Raw genomic sequence first — 23,574 nt, 5'->3', positions numbered from 1 at the left:
TTTATTGTTTTTTAAAATTATGTTCTTTATGCTTCTTGTGTTTTTTATGCTGCATCGGATCTGGAGTAACAATGATACTGTTCTCATTAACACTTGTGTATTGAAGAATGACAATAAATAATCTTCAGTCTTGAAAGTCAACACTAACCAGAGTTAAATCCATTTGCTGGAGTAGTGCCAGCAACAGGGAGATTTGGACAACAGAGAGCTGGAAGTCAAAGTCGATGACCGAAGCCTGGGGACCTGTCCGTGTATGTGTGTGTGGGTTGGAGGGAGGGCAGTACAGGGCTTGTCTTGCTGCTGTGTTCTGTGTTGTTCTGCTGAACATCGTGGGCGTGGTATTTTGGAGACGGAATGTGTGGTGACACTTGCGGGCTGCGTCCAGCGCATCATTAGCTTGTGTTGGTTGTAAACACAAGCGACACCGTTCACTGTGTGTATCGATGTACACGTGATAAATAAATGAGTCTGAATCTCCTGCTTTTAACAGGGATGGCACTCTTCCTCCCCCCTCCCCCCACAGTTCCATCTGCACAAACGGAATCACAGTACAACACTGGAGTTTGTGCGCAGTGTCCAGTTGGGGCAGTGGTTAGTGCCCAGTCCGGGATTTAAGGGCCAGGAAACATCATGCCTATATTACTAGAATAATAATTCAGATTAATAATCCAAACTCAACTCTTCAAAACATTTGCCTCACAGGGAAAATTTATATTTTCTTACTTCACTCCTCCTACTCCAACCATCCACCTCTGCCTCACCTGACTTCACTTATCACCTGCCAGGTTGAACAAACTTCCCCCTCCTAACACCACCTTATTCTGGCTTCTACCCCCTTGCTTTCCAGCCCTGATGAAGGGTCTCAGTGTGATATGTTGACTGTTTATTCCTCTCTTTAGATGCTGCCTGACCTGCTGAGTTCCTCCAACATTTTGTGTGCGTTGCTCTGGATTTCCAGCATCCGCAGTCTCTTGCTCTGGTTTACTACATTCAACTGTACACGCATACCGCCAAACAAAATAACACCATGGATGTTGTGTCCGTGATGGCAGTACGATACAGAGAGCGAGCTTTTGCCCATACAGCAGTCTCCCCTCTCCACAGCTGATGTATCCAGAGGAACGGCAGAGACTGATACAGTTTGGTACCAGCGGCGTCACAGGAGTTGCCGGTCAGCATTGAACTCCCTGTAGGACTGCCTTAGGGACTCCAACTCCGGATTTTCCCCTCTGAGTTTATTCCCGAAGCCTCCCCCACGAGTGGGTGTAGCCATAAGGCAGCAGATGTTTGAGATCAGTTTTGGAGCTGATGAGCGGCCAACCGTGGCTGACCAGCCCCATCTGCCCACAGCAACTAGTTTTGAGGTGCCAGTAACCCACCCTTGCCCTGAATCTTGTCAGTAATAATCGTTCTGCCAGCCTTAGGAGCTAAGCCACATGTGAAGGCCAGGAGCTGGACTGTTATCAGAGGCTATTTGAGACATACACCATTGGGAAAATTTAATAGGTAGTCCCCACCTCCCCCATCCCCAACTACGACAATCTGAAAGAACCAATTTATTTTCAAACTCAGTAACTGGTCACTAGCATTCTATCTTGCTACAGTTCCTGAACTCAAAGCATCGCGTGTTAATGTGCACTGTGGTGGACTGCATTATCTATTTTTAAAGTTGCAAGCACCCACCTGTGAAACCATCTCTGACCCTTGAGGCCCCGCGCAGCTGTGCAGCGTTGGGGTTTGTCGGGCCTGCTGAGTCCTCACAAGTCAGCTGTCCTAGGCGGCTGCAGGGAGCGGCCTGTGGGTTGGGTACCTGGCTTTCCGGACCCCCCGCCTGCTGGCTCCCGGGGTTCCCATCGCTGCTTCTGTTGACACAGTTGGGCTCGCTGGAAGGCGCCTGCTTTTGCTTCAACTTCGCCCTTGCGGGGAAGGAAACTGGCGGGTCCCAGCTGACTGATTTGCAGCGCCTGTCTCCAGCTGTGTGCCGGGGTGCCCTCTTCACCAGCTCGACAAAGTCATCATCAGATTCATCCATCACTTCGGCGCGGGACAGACGTTAGAAACCACAGCCTGAATCCATCTCCTGTGAGGATGACCGGTGTTAAAGATTAGCTTTATTTGTCACACACACTGAAATACATCGTTCCGAGGATGTGCTGGGGTCAGCCTGAGAGTGTCGCCTCGCTTCCGGCACCACCTTGCATGTCCACCAACTTAATAACCTTAACCCGTACGCCTTTGAAAAGTGAGAGGAAACAGGAGCACCCAGAGGACCCAGTCAGTCACAGGGAGACCAGCGGAATTGAACCTGGACGCTGGCGCTCTAAGAGTTACACTGCCCACCAGGAGGGCAGGTGATTGTAGGTAAGGCGGAGGGGGGTTCTGAGGCTGGTGTTGTTTTACACAAAGGGTGGTGGGTGTGTGGAACGCATTGCCAGGGGTGTAGGTAACGGCAGATACATCAGGGATATTAAAGAGGCACTTAGATGATAGATAAATGGAGGGCTGTGTGGGAGGGAAGGGTTAGACTGATCTTGGAGTGCGTTGACCCTATTCCCCTATAATTCCCTCCACCCACCCCCACCGATTCCACTTCTCCAGTCAGTTTACCTCCCCTCCTCCCTCCCAGATTCCCCACCCTTCTCTACCCCTCCCTCTCCTCCTCACCCCTCCTTCCTTTCCTCCTCTCCATCCCTCCCACCCCACTACCCCACCCCTCCTACCCCACTACCCCACCCCTCCTCCTCCTCCTCCTCCCGATACCCGTCTCACTATCGGTCAGTCAGTTAACCGCCTAAAGTTGAAGGCCAGAGGCTGCAACTGGATTCACTCACTCGGCCAGGGGCATTACTCCACAGCACCTCCGGGCTCCGTACTTCCGTGTGCCCCACACCAGGGCTGCCCTCCCGCGACAGCGGTGCCAGTCCCGGTCCAATACTCTCGGCAGAGGGCTGTATTTTTTGCCCCGCTCCGTTCGCACCGGAAGTCGTTCCTCGCCATGTTTCCTGCGGTTGCCCCAAACAAACATGGAACCGGCGGGTGAGGAAAGAGAACACGTGCCTGGTCGGTCAGCTGACCAGGCGAAGAGAGTCATGTGACGCGCGTGCGAGTGATAGACGGAGTACCGCAGGTAATGAGCACTGAAGAGGTTGGCTGGAGGGGAAGAGAGCGGCGGTGTTGGCGAGGACTCGATGGGCTGAACGGTCTTATGCACTGAGACATTACAAAGAGATCCAGAAAGCTGGGCAGGTTTGTGGAGTGAAGCGATGGGACAGAGAAGGACAGTGGGCGAGGGACAGTGATTTGGCTTTAGTGAGGTTGTCTTTACTGTGGTGGTCACTGAAAACAAAGTTTAGTAGTGTCTGATTAGGAGCCCGCAACCTTGTGCCTGATCTCCACGTTCACTAACTGCTGACGAGGTGTTTTTACTGTCACTCTCTCGGAGAACTGTCTCAGTTCTCTCCAAAGGGCTATCAAAATGGTAATGGAATGAATTGCGGGGAATTACAGAGCAATTACGGAGTTTATTTGGCCCCTGATCTCAATGGGAAAAAAAGGGTTAAACCTAACAGAGACTCTTCTCCAAAAGAAGGATTCAAAGAATCAAGATTATTGCGTAGTGGATAGCTCAAAAGGTTGAATCCTGGCCAGCGCTGTTGTGTGATGTCCTCTGTGTCTTGGGAACAGCTGCTTCTCCTCTTGGGGGTGGGGGGGGGGGAGTGGTGTTCAATCTCATTGAAACCTACCAAATATTGGAAGGCCTAGATAGTGTGTATGTGGAGAGGATGTTTCCAATAGTGGGGGAGTCTAGGACCAGAGGGCACAGCCTCAGAATAGAAGGGTGTCTGTCCCTTTAGAGATGAGGAGGAATTTCTTCAGCCAGAGGGTGATGAAGCTGTGGAATTCATTGCTACAGATGGGTGTGGAGGCCAAGCCATTGAGTATGCTGTATTTAAAGCAGAGGTTCAAAGGTTCTTGATTAGTCAGGATGTCAAAGTTAACGGGAAGAAGGTAGGGGAATGAGATTGAGAGGGATAATAAAATCAGCCATGATGGAATGGTGGAGCAGGCTCGATGGGCTGAATGGCCTAACTCTGCTCCTATGTCAGATTTCTGATCCTAAACTCTACCTCACTATTTTGCTATATTTTTGCACTCTATATTTAACTTCCATATGTTACTGTGTTCTGCTGTTGCAAAACAACAAATTCCATGAAATCTGTCAGCGATAATAAACCTGATTTTGATTCAGGTCAGGCAGCGTCCCTGGATGGGGAATATAGAGTTGATGCTTCGGGCCGAGACCGGAGACCGGAATGGAGGTGGGAAGAAGCCAGAATAAGAAGTTGGGGAGAGGGAAGAAGTACAAACTGGCAGGTGAGGGTGAAGGTGGGTGGTGAGAAGCTGGGAAAGGTAAAGGGCCGGAGAAAGGAATCTGATGGGAAAGGAGAGTGGACATGGGAGAACGGGAAGGAGGAGGGGTATTTCCAAGTTAGGTTGGTGTGTGACTTGGATGTTCAGTAAAATGCACTGGGGAAAGAATTGAAATGTGGGTGCGTCCTATACCCTGAAGTAGTTTATTTCTGCACCAGTATGGTAAAACTTGCTAACTGTCTAGCCTGTTCCCTCAACACGGTTCCTAACAGCTGAAATGTTTCTCGTAGGGTACTGTGTCTCCCTGCGACGATGCCGTCCAATAAGTCAGTCTCGGATGCTCCCATTACCCAGTTCAAGAACTGCTACATTCTGAAGGATCACAGGTTACAGAGGTGAGTGGGCTGTGGTCCCCCAGACTTAATTCTGAGGCTGTGCCCTCTCGTCCTAAACTCATCGGCAGTAGGAAACATCTTTTCCACATCTATCTGTCCAGCCCTTTCAATATTCGATAGATTTCAACGAGATTTCCCCCTTGTTCTTCTGAACTCCAGATGGTACACACCCAGATTCATCAAACGCTTCTCATACGTTAAAGCTTTGATTGCTGGGATCATTCTCGTGAACCTCCTCTGGACCCTCCCCAATGCCAGGGGCCCAGAGCTGCTCACAGAACTCCAAATGTCTGACCAATGCCCAATAAGGCCTCAGCTTTACATTCTTCAGCCCCCAGTGTCTGTGCTAACTGATGCCAATCTAACCAACCCCATCTGCCTGTAATTGGTCCATATCCCTGTCTGTTCTGTGTAAATGCTGTCGTGAGTCCTACTCTGGTTGCGTCTGTTCAAAGGGAGGACCTCTGGGTCAGAGAAGGGAAGATCCTTAACCCGGAGAGGTTGTTCTTCGATGAGAAGGGGTTTGCGGATGTCCAGGTTGACTGTGAGGGCAGCATCGTTGCCCCGGGATTCATCGACACACAGATTAATGGTGAGTAGTTTGACCCCTGTGTTCCGGTTTCCTCTGCGCTCCCCACCATGCAAATCATCTGCACCCTGTCTGACGGCATGTCGATTTATAGAACAGTACAGTAGTCCTGCAGCCATTTTAACGTTCTCTCCGATCAATCCAACCCTTCCCTCTGACACATTTTTCCGTCATCCATTGTGTCTTAAATGACCCTAATGCGTTTGTCTCTACTACCGCCCCTGGCAGGGCTTTCAACACTCCCACCACTCTCTGTAAAAGAAAAATTTACCTCTGACAGCCTCCTACACTTTCCTCCAATCACCTTAAAATTGTACCTTCTGACGTTAACCATTTCTGCCCTGGGAAAAAGTTTCTCTAAGCCTCTTATCATCTTGTACACCTCTATCAAGTCACTCTCATCTTCATTTGTTCCAAAAAGAAAAACCCTAGCTCGTTCAACCTATCCTCCTAAGGCATGCTCTCTAATCCAGGCAGCATCTGGTAAGTCTCCTCTGCAGCCTCTCTAAAGCTTCCACATCCTTCCTATAATGAGGCGACCAGAACTGAGAGAATATTCCAAGTGTGGTCAGATCAGCGTTTTAATTTAACTCTTTCCTTGCTGCAGCTTGCACACCTGTCCGTGAAGGGGGAGGGGCTGAGGTGGGGGGGGGGGGTGCTTGTTGTCTGTGGAGCTTTCTGCCTGCATCATTGGTGTCTGTTCCAGGCGGTTACGGGTTTGATTTCTCCTCGGCCTCGGCCAACGTGAAGCTGGGCGTCTCCTCTGTCGCCAAGAGGCTGCTGTCCACTGGAGTGACCTCATTCTGCCCCACCCTCATCACCTCTCCCCCTTCCGTGTACCACCAGGTGAGCAGCACGCGGAGGGAAGGTGTAGACCGCAGCTCGGCAGTGAGCTGTTGCATTGCCAGTGATCTGGAGTCAGTTCCGGGGAGGGAAGGTGTAGACCGCAGCTCGGCAGTGGCCTGTTGCATTGCCAGTGATCTGGAGTCAGTTCCGGCCGCCGTCGTGGCCGGGGAGGCGCACGGGGATAGGGAGGGGTTGGCCAGAGTTGGTGGGGGTGCAGGGTGAGGAGGTGTATGGAGTTTGTACGTTCTCCGCGTGGGTTTCCTTGGGGTCTCCGGTTTCCTCCCACAGTCCACGGGCGTAGGGGTTAGTGGGTTAATTGATCACGTCAGGGTGCAATTGGGCAGCGTGGGCTGGAATGGCCTGTTCATGCTGAAACTAAATCAACATGGAATAAATGACTGAGACGGGTGGCTTGATAGGGAGGGAGTGGAGAGTGGGGAGGGGGTCGGGGATAGGGAGGGGAGTGGAGAGTGGGATAGGGAGGGGAGTGGAGAGTGGGGAGGGGGATGGGGATAGGGAGGGGACTGGAGAGTGGGGAGGGGGACAGGGATAGGGAGGGGAGTGGAGAGTGGGGAGGGGGACGGGGATAGGGAGGGGAGTGGAGAGTGGGGAGGGGGACGGGGATAGGGAGGGGAGTGGAGAGTGGGGAGGGGGACGGGGATAGGGAGGGGAGTGGAGAGTGGGGAGGGGGATGGGGATAGGGAGGAGAGTGGGGAGGGGGTCGGGGATAGGGAGGAGAGTGGGGAGGGGGACGAGGATAGGGAGGGGAGTGGAGAGTGGGGAGGGGGATAGGGATAGGGAGGGGACTGGAGAGTGGGGAGGGGGACGGGGATAGGGAGGGGACTGGGGAGGGGGATGGGGATAGGGAGGGGAGTGGGGAGGGGGATGGGGATAGGGAGGGGAGTGGGGAGGGGGATAGGAGGGGACTGGGGAGTGGAGAGGGGGACGGGGATAGGGAGGGGATGGCCAGAGTTGGTGGGGGTGCAGGGTGAGGAGGTGAGTATGAGGAGCAGCCATGGAGGGAATGATTGTGGGTGGGGGGGGGGGCGACGTGTTGGAGGTGTGCGGGGTGGGGGGGGGGGGGGGGGCGATGTATCTCCAGCAGAGAGTTGCTGGAAACCAGATGTGGATCAACAATCCGATCGAACTCAGCTGCTTTGTAAAGCTGAATTTAACTCTACTCCTTTGCAGGTGATTCCTCAGATCGAGGTGCAGGAGGGAGGAGCAAGTGGAGCGGGCGTTCTCGGTGAGTGACCTGGGTCACTGAGGATTACTCCACCCTGACCACTCCAGCTCTGGACAGAGTGGGGGATTTGAGCGGGAAGCGAGGGGGAGGACCGGGATTAGCTGAGATGGGGGGAGGGGGGAGAGGGGATTGGAGGAAAAGCAGAGGAGAAGGACAGGGGATTGGCTGAGGTGAGGGGGGCAGGGGATTGGCTGAGGTGAGGGGGAGAGATGAGAGGGGATTGGGTGTGAGGCAGAGGGGCAGGGGATTGGCTAAGGGGGGGAGGGCAAGGGGTTGGGTGAGGCAGAGGATTGGGTAAGGTTGCTGATAACATAATTAACTCATTTCGCTGTGTGTTTTGATGTACATGTGATAAGTCTGAAGAAAAGGATTTTCAACCCAGAACTACAAGTTTTACTCCCACAGACAGCACTCAACCCTCCCCCAGCAACTCCAGCACTTTGTTAATTGCCCCTAAACACAAGATATTCTGCACCGTTAATCTGCCGGCCATAACGCTCGGGACTTGGGTTGTGTTATTTTTGGCTGTTGTCCTTGTGCTCTGTGTGATGTATGTGCTGTGTTTCACACCTTGGCCCTGGAGGAGCGAGGTTCCGTTTGGCTGTATACTCACGAATGACAATTAAACCTGAATCTGGAAATCCAGAATGCTGGAAGAACTCAGCAGGTCAGGCAGCATCTGTGGAAGAGAGTAAACAGTTGACGTTTCGGGCCGAGACTCTTCATCAGACTTGTCCCGAAATGCCGACTGTGCTCTTTTCCACAGATGCTGCCTGACCTGCTGAGTTTCTCCAGCACTCTGTGTGTGTTATTTGTCCCTGTCATAGGAAAGTTTGCTCAAGTAGTTTGTCCCATCTTTATTGGTCCACCCAGGGCTACACCTGGAGGGGCCATTCATCAGCCGGGAGAAGAAGGGAGCCCACCCCGAGGACCACCTGCGGACGTTTGGGAAACGAGGTTTCCAGGACATGCTGGACACATTCGGCTCCCTGGACAACGCTGTCATCGTCACCCTGGCGCCCGAGCTGGACCGCAGTGCTGAGGTGATCGAGGAGCTGGTCAGCCGAGGGATCCGGGTCTCGCTGGGTAAGGGGGTGCAGTCTTGCACGGCCGAAGAGTGGAGGGTGAGGGGGTAATGGGGAACCACTGTTAGCACCTTCCACCCCACTGACCCACTAACACACCGTGGCTGGGTGACGTCCACCCCACTGACCCTCTGATAGACCTGTCCAGGCGACGTCCACCCCACTGACCCTCTGACACACCCCATCCGGGCGACGTCCACCCCACTGACCCTCTGACACACCCCGTCCGGGTGACGTCCACCCCACTGACCCTCTGACACACCCCGTCCGGGCGACGTCCACCCCACTGACCCTCTGACACACCCCGTCCGGGCAACGTCCACCCCACTGACCCTCCTACACACCCTATCTGGGCGACGTCCACCCCACTGACCCTCTGACACACCCCGTCCGGGCGACGTCCACCCCACTGACCCTCTGACACACCCCGTCCGGGCGACGTCCACCCACTGACCCTCTGACACAGGTCTAAAAGCAAATGCAGCTTTCCATTGACACAGAGGGTGCACATTATATCATAATTGGTGAAATTCCTGAAATGTGTGATCCCTGCACATTCCAGCTTTGTCCACGGTTCCCTATTACCACTGTAGCAGGATCCCCATTCCTCAAAGTTCTGCAGAAATTTATTATCAAACCACATGTACTGAACGTTCAAAGTTCGAGGTACATTTATTATCGAAGTGCCTCACCCTGAGATACACCTTCTTGCGGGAACTCACAGCAAGTACAACAAGCACAATAGAATCGATGAAAAACCGTGTGCAGGAGGAACGGACAACCAATGTGCAAAAGACAATCTGTGAAAATATAAAGGAAAAACACAATAATGATAACCAAAAAGCAATATCAGAACGTGAGCTGGAAAGTGAGTCTATATGTCTCCATATACTACTTTGAGATTGATGTTCTTGCAGATATTTACAGGAAAATAAAGAAATACAATAGAATTTGTGAAAAACTACATAACAAAGACGCTAAACATCCAATGTGCGAAAGAGGACAAATCATGCCGATAATAAATGTTAAAATAAGTAAATATTACTGAGAACAGGTTAGAACGTGAATACGAACAGGAGATTCTGCTGATGGTGGAAATCCAGAGCATGTATCTCGCTCTCTCTCACTATCTCAATCTCTCTCACTCGCACTGACACTGGAGGAAATCAGCAGGTCAGGCAGCATCAATTGAAATGAATAAACAGTTGATGTTTTGGGCCAAGACTGGGAAGGAAAGGGGGAAGAAGCCAGAATAAGGCGGTGGGGACAGGGAAGAGTACAAGCTGGCAGGTGATAGGTTTCTATTCACTAAATATTCATCATCATTATGTGCTGTGTGGTATGGTGTGCACGATCGTGGTCTTTCCACGACCATGATTGCTCCTGGCAAATTTTTCTCCACAAGTGGTTTGCCATTGCCTTCTTCTGGGCAGTGTCATTACAAGATGGGTGACCCCAGCCATTATCAAATCTCTTCAGAGATTGTCTGCCTGGTGCCAGTGGCCACAGAACCAGGACTTGTGATCTGCACCGGCTGCTTATTCATCCATTAGTCTTCACTGTTCTTTCCCTCCAACACACCTTCATCCCCAACCCCAAACCCTCTCTTGACCCTGAGGATTGGGAGGGGTGCTTGGGGGCCCTGGGATGGGAGCAGGGAGAGCCCGTCACCCCCACTGGGGCCTAGGCCGCCAACGGCAGCCCGCCAAAGCCCTCTGTGCTGGGTCAGCCCATCTGCGAAGATCCTTCCTCTCCCAGGGGTCAGGCCTCTGGAGCTTCTGTTGGTGTTTGGTAGCTCTGGGTTTTACGGGATGGGGTTGCTAATCCCGTGCCCAGCCCTCCTCCGCTCACAGCCGGCTGGAGCTGAGGGGAGGGTTTGGATTGCATTAAACATTGCCCTTTCTTGACTGCAGGACACTCGGTGGCAGACCTGTCCCAGGCTGAGGCAGCTGTCTCACACGGAACCACCTTCATCACCCACCTCTTCAACGCCATGTTGCCCGTGAGTCGGGGGAGGGAGGAGATGGGTTGGAGGGAGAGTTGTGAAAAGGGGGAACATAGTTGTGGGGATGAGAAGAGAAAGAAAGTTGGGGAGGGAGAGAGTCGTGGGAAACACAGTCCCAAGCAAGGTGCAGAACGAGAGCCCTCACATTGAGGAGGATCTGGGAGGGTTCGCGCCTCAGGACCTATCCTCGTATGTAGGATCTTCCTGTGTGCAAGTTAACAGCTATGTTTCCTACTTGTCAATAGTGAGGCCGCATGGGGACCTATGAAACGGGCTGTGGGAGGGGCTTTTCCTGGGAACTACGGTGGTGTGGTAGACAATGCCCCCTCCCTCCCTCCCTCTTTGCCCGCTCCCCCCTCGCTCTCTCCCCACTCCCTTCTCACTCTCTCCCCCTCGCTCTCTCCCTGCTCCCCCCTCACTCTCTCCCCCTCGCTCTCTCCCTGCCCCACTTGTTCTCCCCGCACTCCCCTGCCCCCGGGTCGATGTTCTCAGCTCGAGTCGTGGGCCTCTGCCTCTCGTTCCTGCAGTTCCACCATCGGGACCCTGGCATCGTGGGGCTGCTGACCAGTGACCGGATCCCCGCCAATCGCCGCGTTTTCTACGGAATGATCGCTGATGGGATCCACACCAACCCAGCGGCCCTGAGGATCGCATACAGGGCCCACCCCCGAGGTAACCTACCGGAGACGGTCACCGCTGGGCTCCTGCGGGCACATTCCTCTCCACTCCCGGCCCATCTACCCATATCAGACCCCACCCCGCCCCTCCTCACTCGCCCCCAATCCTGGCCCATCCTCGCTCACCCTGACCCTCCCCTCACTTGCCCCCACCCTGCCCCTCCTCATTCGCCCCCACCCCACCCCTGCCCCCTCCTTCAAAAGACTGCCCCCAAATCCCATCCCCTCTTCATATAACCCTTCCCTTGCCCCTCCTTGACCTCTCTACCCTCCGATATCCATGCCGTCAGTCTCCTCCCCTTCGTTCCGGCCCAGCACGCCGTGGCTGGCCTGTGGAAGGATTGCCCCCACCCTCCCGTTTCTCACCGGCAGGTCTGGTGCTGGTAACGGACGCCATCATGGCCATGGGCCTCCCGTCGGGGAGACACACCCTGGGCCAACAGGACATAGTCATCGAGGGGCTGCACGCCTACGTGGCAGGTGAGGAAGCATCACTCAGCGTGGGGGGGGGTTACTGAGAAGGTGTCGCTCTGTGGGGGGGGGGTTAGTGAGGGACAGTCACTCAGCGTGGGGGGGTTACTGAGGGAGCATCACTGTGTGGGGGGTTACTGAGGGACAGTCACTGTGGGGGGGGCTAACTGAGGGACAGTCACTGGGGAGGGTGGGTTACTGAGGGGGGTCACTCTGTGGGGGGGGGGGTTACTGAGGGACAGTCACTCTGGGGAGGGTGGGTTACTGAGGGAGGGTCACTCTGTGGGGGGGTTACTGAGGGAAAGTCACTGTGGGGGGGAGTGGGTTACTGAGGGACAGTCACTCTGTGTGGGGGTGGGTTACTGAGGGAGGGTCACTCTGTGTGGGGGGGGGTTACTGAGTGAGAGTCACTGTGTGTGGGGGGTTACTGAGGGAAAGTCACTCTGGGGGGGTGGGTTACTGAGGGAAAGTCACTGTGTGTGGGGGGGTTACTGAGGGAAAGTCACTCTGGGGGGGGTGGGTTACTGAGGGAAAGTCACTCTGTGGGGGGCTGGATTACTGAGGGAAAGTCACTCTGGGGGGGGTGGGTTACCGAGGGACAGTCACTCTGTGGGGGGTGGGTTACCGAGGGAACGTCACTCTGTGTGGGGGTGGGTTACCGAGGGAGAGTCACTGTGTGTGGGGGGGTTACTGAGGGAAAGTCACTCTGGGGGGGGTGGGTTACTGAGGGAAAGTCACTCTGTGGGGGGCTGGATTACTGAGGGAAAGTCACTCTGGGGGGGGGTGGGTTACCGAGGGACAGTCACTCTGTGGGGGGTGGATTACCGAGGGAACGTCACTCTGTGTGGGGGGGGTTACCGAGGGAAAGTCACTCTGTGTGGGGGTTACCGAGGGAAAGTCACTCTGTGTGGGGGGGTTACCGAGGGAAAGTCACTCTGTGGGGGGCTGGGTTACTGAGGGACAGTCACTCTGTGTGGGGGGGGTTACTGAGGGAAAGTCACTCTGTGGGGGGCTGGGTTACTGAGTGAGGCTGATGAACAGCAAGGAGGATGGAGGAACGTTTAGGAGAGAGCTGCCTCATCTTTGGCAGAGGATTGCTGCAGTTCTCTTCTGCTGTTTTGTTGAATCTGTTGGGTCGCGGGCAGCAATGTAGGCTGGCAGTTTGCCAAGGTTCGTTACCGGGGGCTGGGACGGATTTCTCCGGCTGTTAATGTCGGTAAACCCTGTCCCACCTGGAGCATTCAACCTGGGACAACCGGATGAAGGGCTCTGCAGAGAATCTTTGATTTTCGCTCAGAGTAACCCCGCTGTGTGCGTGGCAGTGTCCTCTGGAGTTTCACCGCACAGACTCCCTGCCTGTCTGGAGACTCCGATCCTTTCCCTCTCGGAACTGCTCCTCGGAAGGCCGATAAGTGTGGTGGCTGAGTTTGAGTTCTGACTGCATGGGGCTTTAACGTGGCAGGCTGCAGCTCCGAAATGGCTGGACAGAGTTCCCACACAGGAGCTGTAGCCTCTGGTGAATGAACTTGTGTAGAGAGAGCCACTGCCTTTCAGACTGATCACTCGATATAAAAAAAAATGTGGGGTGCAGTGTGGTACCGCAGCAGCTCTAAGTGCTGAGGAGACGTTATCTGTCATGGCCGTGTCTGGGGGTGGGGGTAAGGGAGTTACTGGGATCAGTAAGATTCCTTTCCTACCTGTGGTCTGCTCAGAGAGGTGACCCTGCCCTGAGTTGGGGCATAAATGTGGAAGGGGTCTTTGACAGGCCCCTTAACCCTCTATAACGTGCACCTTCACCTCCAGCTCCGTTTCAACAACCGGTTGCTGGACGATGGCTGCTTCTGGGTTTGCTCCGGCTGTGGTGAGAAGCCTGGAGGGGAGAGCGGGGGGGGTTTCCTCTCCCCGAGGCTCTGGTGGGATGTGGACAAAGATCGCGTCCGCTCTCTCACAAGGAATTCGCGCAAAGTTCGAGAGGAAGTGGGTGTCCCAGATCGAGCAGCTCAACTTGGAGTCTCAGCTGACCCCCCACACCCACACCCATGGGGGGGGGGGTCCGTGCCTTTGACAGAAGTTCCAGGGGAGGGAGGAAGTGTTGAGGGATCCTGGGGTGCTTTCATGAGGTCAAGAGGGAAGCTGTGTTGAGCAGGAGGGGGTGATAGAGCCAAGAGTCAAGGGGACAGCTGTACGATATGTGGGTGGGGTGGGCAAGGCCTGAGGGTACATGGTATGAGTGGGTGTGGGTGGGGGTAAGGTTGTGTGGATGGGCTGAGTGGCCATGTATACAAGGTTTGTGGTCAGGTGACAGTGACCCCAGCCAGTGAAATGACCCCTGACCTCTGTCCCCTGACCCCTGCAGGGACCCGGACGCTGAGTGGGAGCATCGCCACGATGGACATGTGCGTACGGCACTTGCGACAGGCAGCAGGTGAGCTGGTTCTGCGGCGGGGAAGAGGGAGAGGATGTACCGCGGACAGGGTGTGTCACCGTCTGCAGTGGAGGGGCCAAGCTGCAGAAAGTTGTAAACTCAGTCAGCCCCATCCTGAGCACTCACCTCCCCAGCATTGAGGACACCCTCTGAAGGCCATGCCTCAGGAAAGGTGGCATCCATCATTGAACACCCCCATCACCCAGGACATGCCCTGTTCTCATTGCTACCATCAGGGTGGAGATGCAGGAGCCTGAAGACCCACTGTTTCAGGGACAGCTTCTTCCCCCTGCCATCAGATTTCTGAACGGGCAATGAATCCTCGTACACTTTCTCAATAGTTTTTGCTCTCTTTTGCACTACTTATTTAATTGAAAATGTATGTATATGTTTCCTATTGTATTTTTATAGTTTTTTAAGTTATTGTAGTATACTGCTGCTGCAAAGCAACAAATTTCAGGACAGAAGCCACTGATTCTGATTCAGAGCCAACTTGGCTGCAGTGTCAGGCCTGTTCCAGTAGAGGGGGCCCGGGGCCTAGATTCCGCTCCGGGCTCTGGGCAGTCAGTGTCGTGTCCCGTCCCGTCCCGTCTCTCCTTGGACCAGGAGATAGACAGTTCTAATCCTGGCCCTCCTCCTGATGGCCCGTCTGCTGCACTGCTGGGGGCATCAAACTTTCAGTGGGACGTTACACCAGTTTCCAGCTGTACCCTGTAGGTCGTGAGGATTTTGCTTCAGGAGGTGGGGCTGGGAAATGTTTGTCAAATTAGAGAAGCTGTCCACTGGCAAGGCAATCTGTGTGAGATCTTGCTGTGCACAGGTGGATTGGCATATCTCCGCGTGCACCTGAACTTTCCTGGGTTCAACACGTTAGAACTACCCGAAGCAAAGTTCAAAGTAGACTTATTATCAAAGTCAGTGTTTGTCAGCACTTACAACTCTGAGATTCATTGTTTCGCAGGCATTCACAGGGGAAAGATACAAAAGAGAGAAACTATCCCTAACCAGATAAACAACCAGTGTGTAAAAGAAAACAAACTGCACATAAAAAGCAAAATGCAGGGAGCAGGAACAGTAACTAAAAAGTGAGTCCATTGGGTTGTGGAGTTGAGCTGAGTGAAGTTACCCCCTGTGGTTCAGGAGCCTGATGCTTGAGAGGTGATGAACCTGGTGCTGGGGGTCCTGAGATTCCCTTACCACCTTCCTGAGAAGAGGTGGGGGGGGGGGGGGGGGGGAAGGTCCTTGATGGATGCTGCTTTCCTGTGGCAGTGTTCCTTATCGTGGGGAGGGTTCTGCCTGTGATGGACTGGGCTGTATCCACCATTTCTGTAGACGTTTCCATACCAGGCCATGGTGCAACCAGCCGGGATTCCGTCCACTGTGCACCTGTACAAGTTTGTCAAAGTTGTCTGCTGTCACGCCGCAGGAGTCTGGTCACTAGGCGGAGAGCACTGTCCACGTACATCCTGAGAAGCATGGCAGGGAGGGAGGGATGGTCCGGGAATCTTTCCCTCTTTCTCCAGGTGCAACAGTGACTTCAATCTCGGCAGCTGGGAGATGTGGCTTCAAATGTCCTTTCACAAGCTGCATTTAATTTTATTTCTTTAGAGATTCAGCACAGTAACCCAGTGACCCTTTGTCGCCCATTACACCCAGGTGAACAATTAGACTGTGGGAGGAAACCTACGTGGTCACAGAGAGAATGTACAAACTCCCTGCCAACAGTAGCGGGAAGTGAACCCGGGTCACTGTTATGTTAAACCTGATTCTGATATGGATGTCCCTACCCATTCAGATCGTGAGAACATCTCACTCTTTAAGTAATATTAAAAATTCTGAAAAATTATAAAGAAATAATTTAGCATTACCTAAATTTATTTTATCAGGTTGTGGACCTGAAACTTCTGCGACAAGTGGGCAGTGTAAACTAAACTTGGTGTTAGTGATAGGTGTCAACACCATCGTGGACGGTCCCAAGGAGGGTTGGGCATGGGTCCAGCAACCCCATCCAGTAACGCCAAGACTTCACCCCGGGGAGAGGAAGAGTTGAGAAGATGGGTTACACCTGGGGACATTTTGAAAGTGCTCCAGGACAGAGGGCCCTGGCTAGCTGCTCTCAGCAGCCTATGCCCCAGCAGGGGTGATGCGCTTCCGGAACTCTGGGGCACTCGGATCGGGAGCGAGGTTGTCGGACCGTCGAGATGTTACTGAGATCACTCTGCCCTCCCTGCAGGGTGCTCCGTGGAGGCAGCGCTGGAGGCAGCTTCGCTGCACCCCGCCCAGCTCCTGGGGATCGAGGACAGGAAGGGGACGCTGGACTACGGCTCCGACGCAGGTGAGAGGGCAGAGCCCATCCCGGAGACGGGGGTGGGGGGCAGACCAGAGTGAGCCCTCGCGGTGTTGGGCTAGCTGAAGGCAGACAGATAGCAGACGTTGCCTGGAGTGTTGGAGAGAGCTGACGGGGACAGCCTCAGAGTAGAGAGATATCCATTTAAAACAGAGATGAGGAGAAATTACTTCAGCCAGAATCTGTGGAAGTCATAGCCACATACAGCTGTGGAGGTATATTTAAAACAAAGGTTGTTAGGCTCTTTATTAGTCGGGGTGTCAAAGATTACGGGGAGAGGACAGGAGAATGGGTTGAGACGGATAATAAATCAACCATGATTAAATGGCAGAGCAGACTTGATGGGCTGAATGGCCTCATTCTGCTCCGAGGTCTTGTGGTTTGATGGACTCTGGAGTCACTGGTGCGATATCTGAAAGGTCAAAGCGACGGGGAGGGAGGGAACGTCTGATAAAACTGAGCTGCTGGGCCACAGCAGGCAGGAAAACAGTAATTCGATGCCATTCCTGCCACTGTCTGTGAGGAGTTTGCATGCTCTCCCCACGACAGTTTCCTCCCACAGTCCGAAGACGTACGGGTTAGGGTTAGTAAGTAGTGGGCTTGCTCTTTGGGCAATGGAGCTGTGATGTTGTGGGCTGACACAAACAACGCACTTCACTGAGTTTCAATGTGGTGGTGTGCCGGTGGCAGGCAGCAAATCTAATCTCATTACTGTTGTGCTGTATCGGGGGGGTAATAGTTCATATCCCTGTTGTGCTGTATCGGGGGGAACAGTTCACATCCCTGTTCTGCTGTATCGGGGGGAACAGTTCACATCCCCGTTGTATCGGGGGGAACAGTTCACATCCCCGTTGTATCGGGGGGAACAGTTCACATCCCCGTTGTATCGGGGGGAACAGTTCACATCCCCGTTGTATCGGGGGGAACAGTTCACATCACTGTTGTGTACGGGGGGGGGGAACAGTTCACATCCCCGTTGTATCGGGGGGAACAGTTCACATCCCCGTTGTATCGGGGGGAACAGTTCACATCACTGTTGTATCGGGGGGAACAGTTCACATCCCCGTTGTATCGGGGGGAACAGTTCACATCACTGTTGTGTACGGGGGGGGGGAACAGTTCACATCCCCGTTGTATCGGGGGGAACAGTTCACATCACTGTTGTATCGGGGGGAACAGTTCACATCCCCGTTGTATCGGGGGGAACAGTTCACATCCCCGTTGTATCGGGGGGAACAGTTCACATCACTGTTGTGTACGGGGGGGGGGAACAGTTCACATCCCCGTTGTGTAGGGTGGGGAACAGTTCACATCACTGTTGTGTAGGGTGGGGAACAGTTCACATCCCCGTTGTGTAGGGTGGGGAACAGTTCACATCACTGTTGTGTTGTGTCGGGGAGTTGTGTTTAAAATTCACCCGTTTTCTTGGTTGTGAAATTCAATCCTCTGTACTGACAATTGACCCATACCTGGCGTTTACCTGTGTCTGGTCTTTATTGGACTGTGGGAGTCAGGACCTGGGAAATTTTTGGACCCTTATTTGCCCCTACTCTCTACTGTCATCCCCACTTTCTTTCCCTCCCCTTCCCCTCACACTCCCACACCCCCATCCTCTCCCACTTTCTCTTGCCCTCCCCACCCTTTTCTGTCCCTCTTCTGCACCGCTGAGCGCTGGTATCAAAGACCAACAGGAACCGAGGCTGCATCAATTTCCCAGCCTCCCCTGAACCCTGAACTGCGCTTAGCCAGAGTCAGCTCCTGAAGGGTGTCGGCCCAAACCTGTGACTGTTTATTCCCCTGCATAGATACTGGTGTGGTGGGGTGGAGATACGTCTCTACCAAAGGAGGTGGAAGGTGCTCCTTCCCTCCGCTAGCCTGCAGGTCACCCTGCTCCTGCTTAGCCCCCGATCAGGGTCACGTGAAGCCATGGGAGCAGGTGGTGGATGGTAGTATTAGCAGCCAGTGCAGATCACAAGTCCTGGTTATGTGACCACTGACAACAGGCAGACAATCTCTGGAGAATATTGACAATGGCTGAGGTCACCCGTCTTGTAAAGACACTGGCCAGAAGAAGGAGATGACAAACCATTTATGTAGGAAAATTTGCCAAGGACAGTCATGGTCATAGAAAGACCGTGATAACCTACGTCATACTTCTCAGCAATAATGATGTCATACAACATGGCACATAATGATGTCACACCACACAGAGCACATAATGATGATGTCATACCACACAGCAGATAATGATGTCATACGACACAATACTTAATGATGTCATACCACACAGCACATATTGGTGATGACAGATGCTGCCTGACCTGCTGAGTTTCTCCAGCGTTTGTCTGTGTTTTCTGACTTCAGAATGAAGTGACGCCTTGCTGAAGCCCTTTCCTAGTTCACCCAGGAGATGTCAGTTGTACCTTGAAACACGCAGTGAAAGGCTTAGTTTACAATAACCAACACTGTCCAAGGATGTGCTGGGGGCAGCCCACAAGTGTCACCAAACTTTCAACCGAGTGTGCCAACAACTTACTAGCCCTAATCTGTACACAACCCATGGGATGAAGCCCACACAGTCACAGGGAGAACGTACAAACTCCTACAGACATACTGTTCATTACACTGTGCCTTGAGGTAGAACAAGGTAAAACAGTAACAATGCAGAATGAAAGGTCACAGTTACAGAGAGAGTGCAGTGCAGACAGACAGTGTAAGATCATAATGAGGCAGATTGTGAGGTAAACAGTCTATCTCACCCTACAGGAGGTCTGATCAAGAGCCTGATAACAGTGTCCTTGATGGTTTTTCAGGCTTTTGTATCTTCTGTCTGATGGGAGGGGGCGAAGAGAGGACGTCCAGGGAGGCTGGGCTTTGATTATTCTGGCTGTTTTCTGTGATTTGCTCTGCACTTTCTCACGGTCACATTCAGCAGTGTTGTTTTATGCATCCAGACCGATGCTGAATTTCCTTATCCTCCTGAGAAAGCAGAGGCATTGCTGAGACCTGTTGGCTGTGGTGTGGTCATGCTTGGGTATTTGATTAATGGCATGGCATCGTGGGCCGAAGGGCGATAGATGGAAAGGAAAACCTTAAAGGAATGTGGGCCAGATGCAGGCAAATGGGTCTAGATTATACCCCGAGGAAGAGCCTCAGCCCAAAACATTCCTCTCCATAGGTACTGCCTGAGCTGCTGAGTTCCTCCAGCATTGTAAAGACAGCTTCTGGCACATTGGCCTTCACAAATCAATGTATTGAGTACAGGAGATGGGATGTTATGTTGAAGTTGTATGAGATGCTGGTGAGGCCTGATTTGGAGTATTGTGTGCAGTATTGGTCACCTACCTCCAGGAGAGATGTAAATACGATTGAACAATTACAGAGAAAATTTACAAGGATGTTGCCAGAACTTGACGACCTGAGTTATAGGGAAATGTTGAATAGGTTAAAATTTTATTCCCTGGAATGCTTGAGGTATAAAAAAATTATAGAAGGAGGGTTATAGATTCTGTTCTGTAATGCTCTACCACTCTGTCTGCAGAATCTCTTGTGTTTATGGGTTAGCATGGCTGTGTTGGGCGGATGGGTCTGTTTCCATGCTGATTATTCCCTGACTAGGGGAGAGTGGGCAGCGAGGGGTTAAAACTGCGGCTGGTTTTTTTTTTCCAGACCTGGTTCTGCTGGACGAGCAACTAAACGTGCGGGCCACGTACATTGCGGGAGAATTGGTGTGGGAAGGCCGTGGGCCCGCTGGGAGGCCAACACGCCCGTGTTGTAATGCAGAGAAGTGACCGGCTCAGAGCGGGCGGGCAGCTGCTGGCCTCGCACCGTGCAGGACATCAGAATGTGCTGAACTTTCAGGATCAAAATCCCTGCATCCGGTGCCATTCCAGCCTGTTGTGTACTGGATCTGGAGACAAGACTGGTCTGGACCTCCCCATGAGTCATCTGTGTGGGGGCTTAGTTCAAACAGTGGCAGCAGAGGGGCAGGATCTCTCCCACCCTAAAGGGATGCAGATTTCTCCCCGTCCCACCCAAAAGGCCAGCTACTAGGACAGTGACTGCTTGTGCATGGGTGTTGGGTGGAGGGTGGGGGGGAGAGGAGGTGGAAGGAGGGAGTTTGTCTCCACCTGCTCTTTTTTATATCCAACTGGACTGAAATCTTTTGCTACAATACATGTGAAATTATATAACATTTGGGGTGTAGTGTGGGTGAGTGGGGGCTGTGTGTGGGTACATAAGAGACCCCATGAGTGTGTGCATGCACACGTGAGGTGTTCCTGGCTTCTTGCAAACTTTTCCACGTGAGCCCTCTGAGACTGTCTCTCTCACACACACAATCTCTCTCTCTCTCTCTGTCTCTCTCTCCCCCCCCCGGGTGTGCGGCCGGCCACTGGGTCATCACCCCTGCTTCCCCAGCAGCTCTCCACATCACCTGGAGCGGATGAACATCTACAGCCACACCAGCTGTGCAGAAGCGACCTTCCCCTCTGTACAGTGACTCTGGATCTCTCAGCTGATTCAAGTTCAAGGGTATTGTCATCTGCCTGTAATCAGGGGTGTCAAACTCATTTTAGGTCACGGGCCGGATTGAGCAAAATGCAGCTTCATGCGGGCCGGATCAGTCGGACGCGTGTGAACGCAGCTTTCGTTGCCTCCGTTTTTTCAGCCTGCTCTCATGTGTCTCAGTCTCTGCTATAACTACAAAGTGTTTCACTTTACAAATTCCGTTTCTTATGAAGAAGACTGCCGAATAAACACTAAAAACCCTGAAAACCTGGTAACTGAATAAACTCAGCATTAGCCATATCATACACCATAGGCGCTTCGTTTACTGGGGCCAGCTTTAATAGTAATTAGATATTATCTCGCGGGCCAAAGATAATTCCACCGCGGGCCTTGAGTTTGACATATATGCTACAACCAAAAGAAACAACATTCCTCTGGACCACTGTGTACCACAAAGCATCTTCACACACAGCACATAAACTGAAATATTACCATAAATAAGTTAATAAATATAACTCAAAGTGCATGTGGTGCATAGCACAGGTAAGCAGTAGACAGCTCGCTGTCCGAGTGACAAAATCTCAGTGGTACAGGGTGTTCGTTAGTCTCACAGCCCGAGGGAAGAAGTTGTTACCCCGTCAGTCCTCGTCCTGATGCTCCTGTACCTCCTTCCTTACAGTAGTGGGTCAGAGACTGTGGGATGGGTGGTAGGGATCCTCAACAATGCTTCAAGCACTTTGTTTGCAATACTCCTGGTAAATGTCACGGATAGGGGGGAGGTGGACCCCGCTGATCCTCCCGGCAGCTTTTACTCTCTGGGGCCCTGCAGTTTCCGTACCACACGAAGATGGCAGTGAGCTGGACACTCTTGATGGTGCCCCTGTAGAGAGTTGTTAGAATGGGCATAGGGGCTTTGCACACCTCACTCAGTCTCCTCGGAAAGTGCCTTGTTGACTAAGGCTGGATTAGCATAGAAGTTTATTCTACAGGCGATCTTTTCTTTTTGCTGTCAGAGTCCTGGGTGTGTGTGCTTGGTGTAGAGGGAGTGTTACGCTGTGCTGAGCCTGTCCTGGAACACCGATCGGGAGTGCTTTTCTCCACACTCTCCTGCTCTCGGAGGGAGCCTCACTCAATACCCACCCAGTACCGTCCCTGCCCTGGGACCCTTAGATGGGACAGGGCAGAAGGTGCATTCTTCTTCTTTCTAAGCCCAATACCCCTGCTGGGGCAAAGGCCACTGACAGCAGCTCACCACAGCACTCTGCCCTGGGCCAGTCTTTCAAATTGTCCCCAGGTGTAGCTCTTCTTCGAAGGTCCTTCCACTCCCGGGGATAAGCTCTTTGGAGCTTCGGTTGTAGCTGTGGGTTTTCATGGGATGGGGTTGCTAGCCCCATGCCCAACCCACCTCCTTCCACTGCCGGGGCTGGGACCATCCACGCCAGAGTTGGAGGCAGCATTACACAGAATCTAACCCGTACTGTCCCTGCCTTGGGAATCTTTGATAGGACTTTGTGGAGAAAGTATTACTCTATGTATAACCCATACTGTCCCTGCCCTGGGATACTAGCTGAACAAAATGGGACGTGCACTATTCGGCACACCTGCACGCCGGCTCGTTAATGCAAGTATCTAATCAGCCAATCATGACAGCAACTCAATGCATAAAAGCTTGCAGACATGGTCGAGAGATTCAGTTGTTTGGACCGAACACCAGAATGGGGAAGAAATATGATCTTTGATTGTTGGTGCCTGATGGGGTGGTATGAGTGTCGCAGAAGCTGCTAAACTCCTGGGAATTTTACTCACAGCAGCCTCTAGGCAGGGCTTCCCAACCTGGGGTCCACGGACCCCCTGTTAATGGTCGGGGTGCATGCTTAAGAAGGTTGGGGGCTCCTGCTCTAGAGTTTAGAGAATGGTGTGAAAAAAACACATCCGGTGAGCGGTAGCTCTGTGGGTGAAAACACCTCGTTAATGAGAGGTCAGAGGAGAATGGCCAGATGGTTAAAGCTGACAGGAAGGTGTCAGTAACCAGCAGTGGTGTTCAGAAGAGCATCTCTGAATGTACAACATGTCAAGCCCTGAAGTGGATGGGCTACAGCAGCAGAAGACCATGAGCATGCACTCAGTAGCCACTTCAGTAGGTACAGGAGTTGAGGGTCTCCAATGATGGATGCCTCCAATTCTTGAGGCATCACCCCTTGAAGATGACGAGGAGTGTTCTGTATTGATTGAAGTTGTAATTAGCATATTTCTGCCGCATCCTATTAAATCATTTGTTTCATTACCAATAAATGAAGATCTTTACCCAGACATTTGTATTCATTGAGGTTCAGCTATGTCGATACTGAATGGGAGTAAGAGGTTAATGGAAAGATCTTGCAATGCCCTCAAACATTTCCACAACAGAGCAGTGCCTGTGACGATTTCACAATTCAATCACGAAAAATCAACGATGGTAAATGGGTAAATGCCAGGTTTTCATCCTAAAATCACCAGCTTCCTCCACAAATGCTGTCTGGCCCACTGAAGTCCTCTAGAGTTAATTTTTGCTTCAGATTCCAGCATCTGCAGTCTCCTTTGAACTGATAATTAATTGCCACTGGTGTTT

At 52.6% G+C, this 23,574-nt stretch overlaps 2 protein-coding genes across 7 annotated transcripts in view; one reads left to right on the top strand and one right to left on the bottom strand.

The window, feature by feature from the left end:
* Positions 1-2,968, bottom strand: part of slx4 (SLX4 structure-specific endonuclease subunit homolog (S. cerevisiae)) — a 43,839-nt gene extending 40,871 nt beyond the window's left edge. The window contains exons 1-2 of the mRNA XM_073060106.1: positions 2,832-2,968; positions 1,684-2,080 (exon numbers count right to left, since the gene is read on the bottom strand). Coding sequence (XP_072916207.1) covers positions 1,684-2,032 — 349 coding nt within the window. The 5' untranslated portion in view covers positions 2,033-2,080; positions 2,832-2,968. The remainder of the gene's footprint in view (positions 1-1,683; positions 2,081-2,831) is intronic.
* Positions 2,044-23,276, top strand: amdhd2 (amidohydrolase domain containing 2). Of its 6 annotated transcripts, none has more exons than XM_073060111.1 (13): positions 2,044-2,361; positions 4,250-4,374; positions 4,662-4,766; positions 5,222-5,358; positions 6,062-6,201; positions 7,393-7,447; positions 8,321-8,533; positions 10,446-10,534; positions 11,065-11,209; positions 11,587-11,694; positions 14,042-14,110; positions 16,344-16,445; positions 20,127-23,276. In XM_073060111.1, the coding sequence occupies exons 3-13, from the start codon at positions 4,684-4,686 to the stop codon at positions 20,246-20,248; spliced, it is 1,263 nt and encodes a 420-aa protein (XP_072916212.1). In that variant the 5' UTR covers positions 2,044-2,361; positions 4,250-4,374; positions 4,662-4,683; the 3' UTR covers positions 20,249-23,276. The 6 variants fall into 6 exon arrangements, with proteins under 6 accessions (XP_072916212.1, XP_072916213.1, XP_072916210.1 ...); XM_073060109.1 differs by lacking the exon at positions 2,044-2,361 and adding an exon at positions 2,882-3,127; XM_073060110.1 differs by lacking the exon at positions 2,044-2,361 and adding an exon at positions 3,139-3,246.
* Positions 23,277-23,574: the final 298 nt, after the last annotated feature.

This window comes from Hemitrygon akajei, chromosome 11 (assembly GCF_048418815.1).
Source record: "Hemitrygon akajei chromosome 11, sHemAka1.3, whole genome shotgun sequence".
NCBI classification, from domain to species: Eukaryota; Metazoa; Chordata; class Chondrichthyes; order Myliobatiformes; family Dasyatidae; genus Hemitrygon; species Hemitrygon akajei.
Note: the sequence above shows the minus strand (reverse complement) of the source record. Positions and strands in the feature narration are given on the sequence as shown.